General features: G+C 51.9%; 1 protein-coding gene across 4 annotated transcripts in view; it reads left to right on the forward strand.

The window, feature by feature from the left end:
- DNAI2 (dynein axonemal intermediate chain 2) overlaps positions 1 to 14,803 on the forward strand; it is a 35,657-nt gene that overhangs the window by 17,070 nt on the left and 3,784 nt on the right. For all 4 annotated transcript variants that reach the window (XR_010408714.1, XR_010408715.1, XM_064583399.1 and 1 more), the window contains 7 exons: positions 753 to 866; positions 4,584 to 4,723; positions 5,792 to 5,914; positions 8,100 to 8,323; positions 12,579 to 12,714; positions 13,201 to 13,347; positions 14,153 to 14,380. Coding sequence is in view for 2 of the 4 variants with exons in the window: in XM_064583399.1 (XP_064439469.1) it covers positions 753 to 866; positions 4,584 to 4,723; positions 5,792 to 5,914; positions 8,100 to 8,323; positions 12,579 to 12,714; positions 13,201 to 13,347; positions 14,153 to 14,380 (1,112 nt within the window). In the remaining 2 variants the exon portion in view is untranslated. The remainder of the gene's footprint in view (positions 1 to 752; positions 867 to 4,583; positions 4,724 to 5,791; positions 5,915 to 8,099; positions 8,324 to 12,578; positions 12,715 to 13,200; positions 13,348 to 14,152; positions 14,381 to 14,803) is intronic.

A 14,803-nucleotide genomic window follows, 5' to 3' on the forward strand; every position in this document is an offset into this window, starting at 1 on the left:
AAGCAGGAAATTCCCTTCATTTCCAGATCCTTGATCAGGGCATTCAAGACCAGACCCCACCAAATCCCAGTTCAGACAGACTCACCGCTGTCCCAACTTTCCTGGCATTTGTCCTTCACCCATGGCCCGGAGGGGCAGTGTGTCCACTTGGGAGTACACACCCTTGTTGACAGAAGCACTCACTCTAAGAGCGAGAGCCTGGCAGGGAGCCGGCGATGGGGCTGCATGCTGTCAGATGTCCCTTCACTGTCACCAGTGTGAAAATAAACATTAGCCATTACGAGTAGGTGTATGTGCCAAGCTCAGAACTGAGCACATGATGCTCTTGAGCAGCCCAACAAATGCTTACAGCTACCCTGGGGGGTGGACTCCATCATTAGCCCCCCTATACAGACAAAGAAACTGACTTGGGGAAGTCAGGGAGAGTTGGCTTTATGTAAAAACCTTGTGGTCTAACCTGGTTTCCTACCAAACCCGAAAAATGGACACACACACACACACACACACATACACATTCCTGATTACCAGAAATAAAACCACTAGAAGAGCCCCTAGGGTAAAGAGTGACAGATTCTGGTCACCAAGGCCTAGAGGTTGCAGCCTGGAGAAAGACAGGAGGGGCTTCCAGGCTTCCCCCGACCCCCAACCCCCGCCACTTCCCACCGCCTACCTCTAGAAGGGTTAAACTGTTTGACCCTGTCCTTTGCTTTCTAGACCCAGTGGGACCATTTTTTTGTTTCTTTGTTTTATAGAAAACCCCAACAGGCCTGAAATTGTCCTGAAGCCATCTTCTTCTCTTGTCACCTTGGAGTACAACCCCAAAGATTCCCACGTGCTTCTGGGAGGCTGCTACAATGGGCAGCTTGGTAAGCAGGGGCCCGGGGCTTCAGCAGGACCTGCCCAGCCCCCGCTGCTGTCCACCAGGCCCACATGCCTGCCCGGGCCTCCCGCGGGTCACAAAGGGAGGTGGGGACTTCCCACAGCGGATGAACTCCAGACATCCGGGCAAGTCGGATTTTGCTGATAGCTCAGCTGCATCTCCAGTTGTAATAGTTCAAGTCAGTCTGAAACCAGTTCAGAATAAAAAGTTTTAAGAAAATTACAGGTCAAGTATAAAGTCAAGGAGCATTTACTGCCCACCTGCCTCCAGCTGGGATAGAGTACCTGGGGGCAAAGGGATAATGAGACCCGTGAGGAGCTCTGTCTCCGGAGAGGCAGGTGGAGACTCCTGTACAGAGATGGATGTGAGCAATTCCTGCCATGCACAATGAGTGGGGACGTGTTCCCTCCTCCTTTGATGATCGGGAGCATTTGGTACTAATTCTTTAAATGTTCAGTAGAATTCACCAGGGAGGCCATCTGGTCCTTCCCTATTGGAAGTTAAAAATTGCTAATGCAACCCCTTTTTTAAAAAAATTTATTTATTTAGAGAGCACAAGCTGGAACAGGGGCAGAGGGAGAGGGAGAGAGAGAACCTCAAGGAGACTCTGCACCGAGCACAGGGCCAACCCAGGGCTTGATCTCACGACCCTGAGATCATGACCTGAGCCGAAATCAAGAGTCGGAGGCTAAGTCGACTGAGCCACCCAAGTGCCCCTCTAATGCAACCTCTTTATTTGTTCTAGATTGCCTCATACTTTCTATGTCTTCTTGAATCAGTTTTGGTAGTTCCATTCCCCTCTCTTTCTGTTTCTCAGACAGATCATCTCGATGACCTACCTCCAGCTCAGGGGGTCTTCTGCCTGCTCAAGTACGTTGCCCTGCACTGAATTTTCATTTCAGTGAACATATTTTTCAACTCCAGAATTTCTATTTTGTTCTTCCTTTTAAAAATAATTCCTGTCTCTTGGGGCGCCTGGGTGGCTCAGTCAGTGAAGTGTCCACCTCTTGATTTCAGCTCAGGTCATGATCTCAGGGTCGTGGGATTGAGCCCCACATTAGGCTCCATGCTGAGCATGGAGTCTTCTTGGATTCTCTCTCTCCCTCTGCCCCTCCCCTGCTCATGCTCTCTCTCTCTGATAATAATAATAATAATAATTCCTGTCTCCTTATTGATATTTTTTATTTAACAAGGTATCACTCTCATACTTTACTTCTTTAGATACGGTTTCCTGTAGTTCTTTGAACATCTTTAAAATCAGTGACGTAAAGTCTTTGTCCAGTAAGTCCAACAGCTGGGCTTCCTTGGGGTCAGTCTCTGTTTATTGCCTTTTAGCCTGTGTATAGGCCGTATTTTCTCATTTCTTTGTGTATCTTGTAACTTTTTTTTTGTTGGAAATTGCTCTCTTTACATAATATAAAGTGACAGCTTTGGAAATCAGATGCTTATACTTGCACAGGGTTTGTTTTTGTTGCTATTTGTTGGAGTGGTTCATTTCTTCAGTGAATTTCCTGAACCAATTCTGTGAAGTCTGTACCCTATCGTGTGTGGCCGCCACAGTCTCTGCTTGGTTCGCTTAGTGGCTGGACAGGGATTTCCTTAAGCACCTGCAGACAACCAGTCTTTGCTGAGAACCCATGGGTGCCTGTTTGTGCATGCCTGCAACACTCAGCCAGGCAGCTGTCAGCCCCACCTGAGCCTCTGCACAGAGCCTCGGGGTCAGCCAGAGGCAGGGGCTTAGGACCTCCTCTATTCTTTCCTGAGCATGTGCTCGGCTCTGGGCACGCACACAGCCCCACCCAGGCAGGTGGAATATGTCGGAGCTTTTCAAAGCCCTGATGGACACCTTGTTCTCCAGGTTTGCCTTTTAAGCTTTGTGGTTAGTTTGCTATTTGCCCACCTGTTACCCACCACTTCAGGAAGCCGCACAGTTAATCAGTTGCCTATAATTATTATCATTTTCAAGAGTTGCCTCCATAATAAGACTTTTTTTTTTCACTCAGCAAGCTCCAAGTCAGGCCACGTTACCCCTCCTGTGGCTGCCAGGCTGCAGGTTTTCACCAGGAAGATAAAATGTTATTATTATTATTTTTTTTTTTTGAGGCTGCCGTGGGACTTGGAGAGTGTGGGGTCTTAACTAAGGCAAGTTAAAAAAAGCCACAAAACTCACTGTCCTTACTAACATTCAGCTTTCTCCTAAACACTTTCTGGATGATGGCAAGATTTTGGCTAATTTGTTCTGAAAAAGTTGACTGACGATTGTTGCTGGTTTTCTCATTGCTTTTATGGAGGAGATTTTGAGGTCCTTAGTCTGCTGATTTTGCTGATGGAACACCTAGAAAACTGGTTTTTGGATCCCTGGAGAGCCTGGAAGGAAGCTGCCCACGTGGGCCCTGCTCGCCTGCCCGCCCTCCACCTCTGGCCCCCAGGCAGCAGACACTCAGCCTCCGTGGCTGCACCCCAGGCCTGACTTGACCTTGGGCTTGAAAAGGGCCCCCTACCCTCCTACCTTCACATGTTCTCTTCCTTCCCCTTCTTCCTCCCAGAGTAGGAGCCGGCTGGCAGGGAAACTTCTTAGACACTCTTCTGAGGCCTCTGACCCTCTTTCTCAGACCTGCCACCTCCTCCCTGGGAACAGACACGGGTTCCCACAAGTCTCCTGCCAAATTACCTGGTGCCAGGGCTCTAGAAGATGAGCGGAGCCACTGTGCATGATTTATTCAGGAGTCTTGCCTTGCTCATTATTCATAACCCCTTTCAGGGCTTTTCACGCTAGATGAGAGCAGCTCTGGGGCTCGGCTGCTGGGGGAGCCCCCCTCCCGAGCGCTGCTCTGCCCAGGCAGAGCAAGCTTAGCTAAGAAAGCCCGTATCTGGGCCAGGCCAGCCCAGGGGCAAATGCTTTGGACTTCGATTCCTGAAATCAAAACATGGATCATGTTTTTTGTTGCTTTCCTGGAAATAGCTCTGTGTGAGAGAGCGGGTCCTTGCTGCACACTCGTGGCAAAGCGAGAACGAAATCCATCAAGACAGGAACTAGAGAAGTTTTGGGGCTTTCTTGGTAAAGCAGCAGAGCTGAAGCCCCAGTAACGAATGTGCGTAAGGGGTCTGTGAGCTGCATTCCCATCTCCCAGCGGGGACAGCCAAGGTGCAGAGGATAAAAGGGAAGGAGTTTATGTAGCAGGAGAGATTTGCCTCAGTGTTCTTACTTTCAGGAGCCTTTCTGTGGGGTGGAGACACTCTTCTCTCTGGCTGGCCCACCACCCCCATCCTAGGCTCATCTTCAGTCCGCGCTCCTTCTCACTCCTTCCAGGAAGCTTGCCCTGACCACCCCCACGTGTCCCTCACCAGAGCAATCCCAGCACGAGCTCTGCTTGCCCATCCCCCTTCCTGCCTCTCAGGGACAGGGACGCTCGTATTCCCAGAGGCTTCCCGAGGGTCTAGTGTAGTGCTCAACACATGGTAGGGGCTCAACAGAAATGAGTGAAGCTTGCACTCTGGGAGTCTTCCCACAGAGATTGTGTGGGAACTTCAGGGGTCGGTAGGAAACTCAGGCAGGTTGGGAACGAGCCCTGATTCTCAAAAACCACACACCTGCCAAACCAAGAGAAGCAGCATCCCTCCGTCGCCTACTCCCTGCACCAGGGAAGGGAGACTGGACTTCCATTCACCTTTCCCTTATTTCCCCCCCCCCCCCCCCCGCTAGCCTGTTGGGACACCCGCAAGGGCAGCCTGGTGGCGGAGCTGTCCACCATTGAGTTCAGCCATCGAGACCCTGTGTATGGTTCCATCTGGCTGCAATCGAAGACGGGCACTGAGTGCTTCTCGGCATCCACAGACGGGCAGGTACTGGCCAGCCACTGTGGAGGGCAGGGTTGTGGGGAACAGTGACACTTCCCTGGTTCCCCTTCAGAATCCCCGGGAGAACGTTTCCTTTTTGCATTTTATTTTAAAATTGAGGAGTAGATAACACGTGCACATGGAACAAAATCCAAAAGGTACACAAAGGCAGACAGGGAAACACCTTCCTCCCACATCTGCCCACAAGCCTCCCAGCCCCCCTCCCCATAGGCGCCCACCTGCATTAGCTTCTTACGGCTGCCTTCAGGGATAGTCTCCGTATACAGGAGCAAATACATCCGTCTTTTTCACTCCCTTTCTGCACACCTTACACCTAGGTAAATATCTGCACTTGATATTTTCATTTAGTATATCTTGAAGATGGTTTCATATTTCATAAAACACTGCCCGGTGCCTGTCAAGAACTGCATTAGGGGGGCGCCTGGGTGGCTCAGTCACTTAAGCGTCCGACTCTTGATCTCAGTTCAGGTCTTGATCTCAGGGTCATGAGTTTGAGCCCTGCGTGGGGCTCCACACTGGGCATGGAGCCTACTTAAAAAAAAAAAATAAAAAGAACTGCATTGGGTAAGCCATAATTTATTTAAATGGATCTCAATAGGTTGTCATTCTAAGAATAATGTTGCAAGCAGTGTATTTGTATATGGGTTTTTGCACACGTGTGAAGGCACATCTATACCATACGGTGGGATTTCTGGATCAAAGCATATGGGGCATATACAACATTGCTATAAATTGCCATATTGTGGGGAGGCTTTAAGAGTTCAGATTCCAGAGCCCACATTTGGCGATTTTGATGCAGTAGGCCTGGAGCGAGGCCCCAGCATCTGGATTTTATGAAGCTTACCCATAACCCTAGTGATCAGCCAGGTTTGAGACCGTGGGCCAGAGCAGTGGTTCTCCAAAGTGTGTTTGTCGTGCAGGTCACTGGGCACCTCTAACACCCACCCCTTTGGCTCCAGTGATTGGCCCCAGGAGGGTGGTGGGGGTAAGGAGGGCAAAAGCCAGGAGAATCGAAGGACCTCCAGCCTCACAGTTGCCCCGTCCTACCATCAGGTCATGTGGTGGGATATCCGAAAGATGAGCGAACCCACCGAGGTGGTGATCCTGGACATTACCAGAAAGGAGCAGTTGGAGAGCGCCTTGGGGGCCATCTCCCTGGAGTTCGAGTCTACTTTGGTGAGTGTCCCCAGCTCTCCCTTTGCCAGCTTTCCATCGCTGGGGCAGCCAGAGCCGAGGGCAGGGCAGGCCAGGACTACAAAGTGCACCAGGCAGCTCCTGGTGGAGGGCCAGCCCCACTGCGGTCCTCCTGGACGTGTGTGGTGTTTCCAAGGACTCTCCAGCAGGGGGCAGCAGAGCTGCTTGCAGAAAGAAGCCGCACCATCTCCTTCCCACAGTCCCCGCTTGGCTAGTGGCTGCGCTGAGCAGAAGGCAAGCTTTTGCAGAGGACAGGATTCCGGAAAGGCCCCATTCTGTGGGAAGAGCCCTGCGCAGGACCAACATGGAGAGGCCAGGCTCTGTCCCTGCCTCGTGTGGGTCGCTTCGCTTTCTGAAGGGCAGGAAGAGATGTTGGAGAAGAAAATGAGGTCAGAGGAGGCTCCTTGGAAAACCCAGAGCACAGGCACAGTTAGAGCATTTAGCGAGGGGAAGGAACAGTAAAGAAATATCGAAGCTGAGCAGTAATGTGAATGTGCCAGAGGACGGAAGCTTCTAGAAACAGCAAATGAAGACACCCTCCCTCCAAAGCAAGAAAACAACTTTCCCAGATGACTCTTGCCTTGGGCTGGTTCCTGGTTTATGTCTGGCTGAAGCCCAGGCCTGACTCCTCTCCCCTCCAACCCCCCCACCCCTCCCTGGGGAATTATCCCTTGTTTGCTTTCAGGTCATGTGACATCATTCCTGGGCCCTTGGGAGGTGGAGGTGCCCTGGCCTCACCCCTGTGCTGGGAGACAATCGAACTGGCCCTCACCCCTGGGCGTGGTAGTCAGGGTGGAGAGGACGCAGAGAAGCATTCTGTCCCGAAATCAGGGACGACTAGGGCAGGTGCTGGATGTGGTCACCGTGCCGCCACTAGTCCCCGGCTCTCCCACACCCGTGACCGAGCGCAGGCTGTGCTGGACACTAGTAACTTGTCTTGCGTGATGAGCTTGCGTAATCACACACGACCATCTTGTGAGGTGATGTTATTATCCCTACTTTCCAGCTAAACAGATGAACCTTAGTGTGGTAAGTCGTGCTCTCTAGAACACGGGGCGACCGGGGCTCACACCCAGGCCTCCGACTCCAGGCCCAGGCTCGCCAGGCCAACCCCACCAAGAAGTCTGAGGCTGGAGGAGGCTGGAGGCATGGCGGGCCCTCCGGATCTGGGTATTTCTGCCCGTTACTAGCTTGCAGGAGCCCTGCGGTTTACTTCGTCACTCACCCACTCTTCTGGGCCTTTCAAGCTGTGTCTCTTCACTTTTCTTTGACCCCCAACCTGGAGTCCAGTTGTTTCTTTTCTTTCTTTTTTTTTTTTTAAGATTTTATTTATTTATTTGAGAGGGAGAGAGAGAGAGAGTGCACGCATGTGCACGTGAGTGGAAGAAGAAGCAAAGGGAGAGAGAGAGAGAGAGAATCTCAAGCAGACTCCCCGCTGAGCACGGAGCCCCATGCGGGACTCGATCTCACGACCCTGAGATCATGACCTGAGCCGAAATCAAGAGTTGGACACTTAACTGACTGAGCCCCCCGGGCGCCCCTGTGCTTCTTTTGTAAAGCCATTTCTTTCCTTTCTAAAGCCAAATGATATTCCACTGTATGTACAGAGCACATTTTGTGCATCCCTCCAACGTCACTGGGGTTGGGACGCTTGAGTTGCTTTTACCTCTTCGCTGCTGTGAACAAAGCTGCCATGAACAGGGGTGTACAGCACGGCCCAGTTTTGCGGAGAGTGGCTGGAGGCTGGGTGAGGGGCTTTCTAGACTCATGCTTTACACTATTTATTCTTTCAGTCATTCACTTTATCTGTAAACACTCAGGATCTTTATGGCTAAATGTCTAGCGGACACAATTGTGCTATATGAAGAGGTGTTCATCATGAGGCTGCTGCTGAGTCTCTCCAGGGACTAGAAGAGTCAAGAGTGCTTCATTAAGATGGGGCCCTTGAGCAGGTTCTAGAGGTGGGTGGGGTCTGATGAAGCCAGGACAGGCGGGGGCAGCTCCTTAGGAAGGGCTGGGGAACAGCCTGAGTGGAGGTTTAAACCAAAGGCCCTCCCAGCACCGTCGGACCCCTCCGCCCTGGCCCCAGAAGGCTGCTCGCTATGACAGTGAAGCCCCGAGCTGATGTTTCATGGCACCTTCCACTCCTGTGTCGCCCCCTCCACAGCCAACCAAGTTCATGGTGGGCACCGAGCAGGGCATTGTCATCTCTTGCAATCGTAAGGCCAAGACGTCAGCTGAGAAGATCGTGTGCACCTTCCCAGGCCACCATGGCCCCATCTATGCCCTGCAGAGAAATCCGTTCTACCCGAAGAACTTCCTGACCGTCGGTGACTGGACCACCCGCATCTGGTCCGAGGACAGCCGGGAGTCGTCCATCATGTGGACCAAGTAAGAAGGAGGGTGGGAGGGACAGAGGGGGCCAGCCCAGGAGTGCCCTGAGCCTCCATGTGTCCACCCATAAAATGGGAGAGAACACCCCTCGACACCCACCTGAGCTTGCGCTAGGAGCCGCCTAATCCAGCCACTTCACGAAGGAATATGCTTCAAACAGCTTGGGCTGGTAAGAATAACAGGCTTGGGTTAATTTTCATGACCTCAGGACAACCCTACAAGGAGGTAGCATTGAGCCTCTTGTCCCTCGTTGTCTGTGTCGGGGGACAGGGCCACGAGGAAGCCAAGCCATTTGCTCCTGGTCCCTCAGCTGGTAGGAGCTGAGGTGGGATTTGAACCCAGGAAGCTTGGATTAAGAATCCGGGCACCTCGAGCAATGTCCACAATAGCCACACTGTGGAAAGAGCCAAGATGTCCATCGACAGATGACTGGATAAAGAAGAGGTGGTATATATATACAATGGAATATTATGCAGCCATCAGAAGGAATGAGATCTTGCCATTTGCAACGACGTGGATGGAACTGGAGGGTATTATGTTGAGTGAAATAAGTCAAACAAAGAAAGACATGTATCATATGATCTCACTGATATGAGGAATTCTTAATCACAGGAATCAAACTGAGGGTTGTTGGAGTGGGGGGTGGGGTGGGAGGGATGGGGTGACTGGGTGATAGACACTGGGGAGGGTATGTGCTCTGGTGAGCGCTGTGAATTGTGCAAGACTGTTGAATCTCAGATCTGTACCTCTGAAACAAATAATGCAATATATGTTAAGAAAAAAAAAAGAAGAAGAAGGTAGCGGGAGGGGAAGAATGAAGCGGGGGAAATCGGAGGGGTAGACAAACCATGAGAGACGATGGACTCTGAAAAACAAACAGGGTTCTAGAGGGGAGGGGGGTGGGAGGATGGGTTAGCCTGGTGGCGGGTATTGAGGAGGGCACATTCTGCATGGAGCACTGGGTGTTGTGCACAAACAATGAATCATGGAACACTTCATCTAAAACTAATGATGTAATGTATGGGGATTAACATAAGAATAAAAAAAAAACAGATTTAAAAAAAAAAAAGAATCCGGGCACCTCGGCAGGATGGCTTGGTGGGTCTCCTCTCCTGTGAGGGTGGACATATAGGAGCAGAGAGGGACAGAGCTGTGAGCTCTGTCGCTGGATCAGAGAAGCTTGTGGTTTCACCCAGTCTGCCCAGAGAAGAGCCCAAGTGGTGCATGAGACAGACCCTCCGCGTGGTCCCACTGCCCCTGGGTGAGCCGGGGAGAGCCACATCCATAGACATGTCGCGATGTAGGCAGGGCCGAGAGACCAGAGCAGAGGCATGAGGTGGGGGGACAGGTGCCCCCTCAGTCTTCATGTGTGTCAATCCGGGGTTCCTTTCCAGCTCACGCAGTCACAGGTCCTGCAGTGTTGAGCCACTGTGGACCCGAACGGGCATCTTCTCTTCCAGTGGTTCCCAAATCTGGGTGCATCAGCATCTCCTGGGAGGAGTGGTTTGTTTTTTTGTTTTTGTTTTTGTTTTTTTTAATCCAGACTCCAGGGCTGCTGTATTGGATCTTGCATTTGACCCAGGAATGGGCATGCTAAGGATTTCCCCGGGGGCTTTATGATTCAGCCTGTCTTTGCTTTTGGAGCAGAAATCTGGTCCCATCTCCCTATTCTACAGGGTAGAGAGGGAGGCCCAGAGGGTAGCGCTTTGTTCCAGGTCCCATGGTGACTTAGAGGGCTCCACACCACCTACCCAGGTTCTGACTCTTTTGTCATATATATATATATATATTCAACCATTTTTTTTAAAGATTTTATTTATTTATTTGACAGAGAGAGACACAGCGAGAGAAGGAACACAAGCAGGGGGAGTGGGAGAGGGAGAAGCAGGCTTCCCGCCGAACAGGGAGCCCGATGCGGGACTCGATCCCAGGACCCCGGGATCATGACCTGAGCTGAAGGCAGTCGCTTAACCAACTGAGCCACCCAGGCGCCCTATATTCAACCATTTTATCGAGGTGTCATTGACATGGAAAAGGCTGTACATACTTAATGCATACAGGTCTATGAGTTTGGGGATAAGTTACACCTGTGAAACCATGACTGCCATCAAAGCCATAAACATACCCATCACCTCTCTCCTACCCCCTTTATTGTAATTATTCTTGTTGGGGGGGGAGGTTAAGAACACTTAACATGAGATCTACCCTCTTGGCAAATTTTACTATTTGGTACAGTTTTGTTAGCTAGAGGCCCTACTAGATCATACTAGATCTCCAGAACTTATTTATTTTGCATAAATGAAAGTTTGTACCCTTGGACCATCCCCTTCCTGTTTTTCCCCTCCCCCCAGCCCCTGGCAACCAGTGTTCTACTCTCTGCTGCCGTGAGTCTGACTTTTTTAGATTCCACATGTAAGTGAGATCATGCAGTATTAGTCTTTCTGGGTCTGGCTCATTTCACTCAGCCCAACATCCTCCAGGTCCATCCACGTTGCTGCAAATGGCAGGATCTCCTTTTTTAAGGCTGAATAATATCCCATTGACTCTACAGACCATATTTCCTTTATTCATTCACCTGCTGATGGACATTTAGGTTGTTTCCATCTCTTGGCCATTGTCAGTAATGATGCAGTGAACATGGGGGTGCAGGTATCTCTTTGAGATTCTGATTTTAATTTCTTTGGATAAATATCCAGAAGTGGGATTGCTGGATCATAGGGTAGTTCTATTTTTAATTTTTTGAGGCAGTCCATACTGTTTTCCACAGTGGCTGCACTAGTTTGCATTCCCACCAACCGTGCACGAGGATTCGCTTCTCTCACCAACACTGTTTCTTGTTTTTTTGATGATGGCCATTCTAACAGGTGTGAGGAGCTGTCTCCTTGTGTGTATGGTTTTGTTTTTCTTTTTTTAAATCTCACTGTGCTTTTGATTTGCATTTCCCTGATAATGAGTGATGGTGAGCACCTTTTCAATAACCCATTAGTCATCCGTATGTCCTCTTTGGAGAATTATCTTTTCAAGCTCATTGCCCATTTTTTAATTGGGTTATTTGGGTTTTTTTCTATTAAGTTTTTTGGTATGAGTTCCTTATATATTTGGGATATTAACCCTTTATTGCATATGTGATTTGCAAATATTTTCTCCCATTCCATAAGTTGCTTTGTCATTTTCTTTGGCTTTGCTGTGCAGAAGCTCTTTACGTTGATATACCCCACTTGTTTATTTTTGCTTCTGTTGCTTGTGCTTCTGGAGTTATATCCAAGAAATGGCTGCCAAAGCCAATGTCAAGGAGCTTTTCCCCTCTATTTCTTTCCAGGAATTTTATGATTTCAGGTCTTATGTTTAAGTCTTTAACTCATTTTGAGTTGATATGTTTCATATGGTGGAAGATAAGGGTCTGATTTCATTCCTCACAGCAGAAATCTTCGAAAATCTAGATCCCACCAAGTAGGAAGTATAGCACTCTTCCAATGTCAATACTAGGAACTTTTCTGGGCACACTTCCTCTGACTCCTTTTAGTGAGTCCCACGGCTGGAAGACTGGGCCCAGATCCAGCGGCATGCACCTGTTCCCTGGAGCCTGCTGTGGGAAAATACCAGGGACCAGCCCCTCAGAAGGACCAGAGCCTTTTTTTTTTTTTTAAGATTTATTTATTTATTTATTTGAGAGCGAGTGCAAGCCGGGGGAGGGGCAGAGGGAGCAGGAGACAAGCAGAGTCCCTGCTGAACGCAGAGTCCAACATGGGGCTCAATCCCAGTACCCTGAGATCATAACCTGAGCCGAAATCAAGAGTCGGATGCTTAACCAACTGAGTCACCCAGGCCCCCAGGACCAGAGCCTTTAAAATGCAGACCGTGGGGCGCCTGGGTGGCTCAGTCAGTTAAGCGTCTGCCTTCGGCTTGGGTCGTGATCCCAGAGTCCTGGGATCGAGCCCCGCATCGGGCTCCCTGCTCCGCAGGAAGCCTGCTTCTCCCTCTCCCACTCCCCCTGCTTGTGTTCCCTCTCTCGCTGTGTCTCTCTCTGTCAAATAAATAAATTTAAAAAAATAATAATAAAATAAAATGCAGACTGTGAACTGCTGGTAAGCAAGTTGGCATGGCTAGAAGTCAGACACAAGAAAGAACTTCCTGCCCAGCAATGAGACCCTGGCGTCCGGCGGGCCTGGATGAGCAGAGCCGTGGCTCAGCGGCTTCTCTGTCCTTCCCAACCACAGTGGTCCTTGACCAGTGACCCCCTGGTGCCCCACAGGTACCACATGGCTTACCTCACCGACGGCGCCTGGAGCCCAGTGAGGCCGGCGGTTTTCTTCACCACCAAAATGGACGGGACCCTGGACATCTGGGACTTTGTGTTCAAGCAGTGTGACCCTGCCCTCAGCCTGAAGGTCATATATATCCCCCTCCCCACGCATCCTGGCCCTCAGGGTCTGGTGGCCCAGCAGAATCACCTGGGGGACATTTAGAAAGAAAAGAGAAGCAGAAAGCCTGGTCTCTCCTCCTGCCAGGCCTACTCCTCCGGCAGCCCTGGCGTGGGTTCCTGGCAGCTGACCCTTCCAGCCTAAGCTAAGGTCATATTTGCACGGCTGGAGCCGAGCCCTGCTGGCTTGGGCCATGGAAGGGCATGGAGTTTGGGACACAGCAGGATGACCCGGGGGGGCTGGACTGAGGGGGTGGAGGGTGGGGGATGGATTGAGGGGGTGGAAGATGAACGAAGGGGGCAAAGGGTGTCAACAGCCAATCTCAGAGTGTGACCTTCATTTTGTGGGTCAGGGGAGTCACCGAGGGTGTTTGAACACAGAGTTTGGCGAAGTGCCCACCTCCCCGGGGGCCAGATCGTCAACAAGTCTCTCTTCCCCAACCGGGTCCAACAGGTGTGTGACGAGGCCCTGTTCTGCCTCCGGGTGCAGGACAACGGGTGTTTCATCGCCTGCGGTTCTCAGCTGGGGACCACCACGCTGCTGGAGGTCTCCAATGGGCTGTGCACGCTCCAGAGGAACGAGAAGAACACAGCTTCTTCAGTAAGAGTCCAGTGCTGCCCGGCCGGGGGCAGAGCATGCTAGCCAGAGAAAAAGATCAGGCCCTCCCTTTTGCCTCCTGGGAAATGCATGGACTTTTGGGGAGGTGGCGTGGTGTCCCCAAAATGAGCAGGTAAGTGGGGTCAGGAGTGTCTGAACCCACCCTGGCTTACCCACGCGGTGGTGCAGCTGCCTTGGGCAAGTCACCTCACCCCCCGGGCTTGTCACGGTCAAAGTGGCTTGATAGGTCAGTTTGTCTGGCTTCACAGATGACATCTCTTTGAAGCAGACCCTGTCAAACAAAGGCTCAGAGATGCCATTAGAGAAGACAGAGGGAAGGCGGGGATCCTGGGGAAGGGGGCTGGGAGGCTGAGATCCGTCCCTACACCCCCCAGCCCGCCCCCCCCCGCCCCAGCGGACCCCTGCTGCCTCTCCCCAGCACCGTGAACACACCAGGGAACTGAAGGCCTGGTGCTGAGGCCCTGGGCCAGCCCCCTGGCTCTGCTGGGATTGTGGGCCGGCCCCCGAGCAGGTGCGTCCCTGGGCCCAGGGCCCCACAGTGCTCAGCTGTACGTGCGTTCTTCAGGCTGTTGTCTCTGTTCTGGGAACCCCTCGGAACTGGGTGACTGGGCAGCTCCGCTCCTGCCTCCCGACCTCAATGTCCAGCCCTCCTTTCTTGCCGTTAGCGCTGAGAACAGACCCCTTTGGGGCTGCACTGAGCAAAGAGACGTCAGCCCGGCCCCACGCTGGGAGCCAGCTGCTGGCCGCCGCCCTCCTCCCACAGCCTCCCTGTCCCCGTGTGCCCCAGATATTTGAGCGGGAGACCCGGCGGGAGAAGATTCTGGAGGCCAGGCACCGGGAGATGCGGCTGAAGGAGAAGGGCAAGGTGGAGGGCAAGGACGATGACCAGAGGGAGGAGGAGACCACCCTCAACCTTGAGGAGCTGGTCACCAAGGCCGAGGAGGAGTTCTTCGACATCATCTTTGCGGAGCTGAAGAAGAAGGAGGCAGAAGCCATGAAGAAGAAGCCAAAGCCTGTAGGGTCCCAAGCAGGGGGCACCGGGTGGGGAAGGGGAGTCAGGGGGTGGGGAAGCCCCAGGCCTGGGTTCTTCCTGCTCTCTGACCTCCTGGGTGACCTCGGGCAAGTGGCCTCAGCAGGTGGACCTTAACTTGTCCATCCAGCAAGTGGGAGGAGTGACTCCCTTCTTCCTGAGGAATCTTAAGTGTCCAAGGGGACTGCCCCGCTTTCGAGAAGTGGGTGGTGGGCTCCTGGGTGCCGACGGAGCGGACGGGCTGGTGGAAGACAGGCCGGCCCATGGAGGGGATAAACTTGTCCCATCTCATGAGCTCTCCCCGCTCCATCTCCCTCCACTGGGGCTGGGGCCTGGCTGTGATGTCTGCTGCTTCTTTTGCATTTGGAAGCGCGTGGATATGAGAGGCTTTATTCTCACACTGTCTGT

Source organism: Mirounga angustirostris, unplaced genomic scaffold (genome assembly GCF_029215605.1).
Source record: "Mirounga angustirostris isolate CCGP_5_RB_7025 unplaced genomic scaffold, mMirAng1.0.hap1 SCAF_17, whole genome shotgun sequence".
Taxonomy (NCBI): domain Eukaryota; kingdom Metazoa; phylum Chordata; class Mammalia; order Carnivora; family Phocidae; genus Mirounga; species Mirounga angustirostris.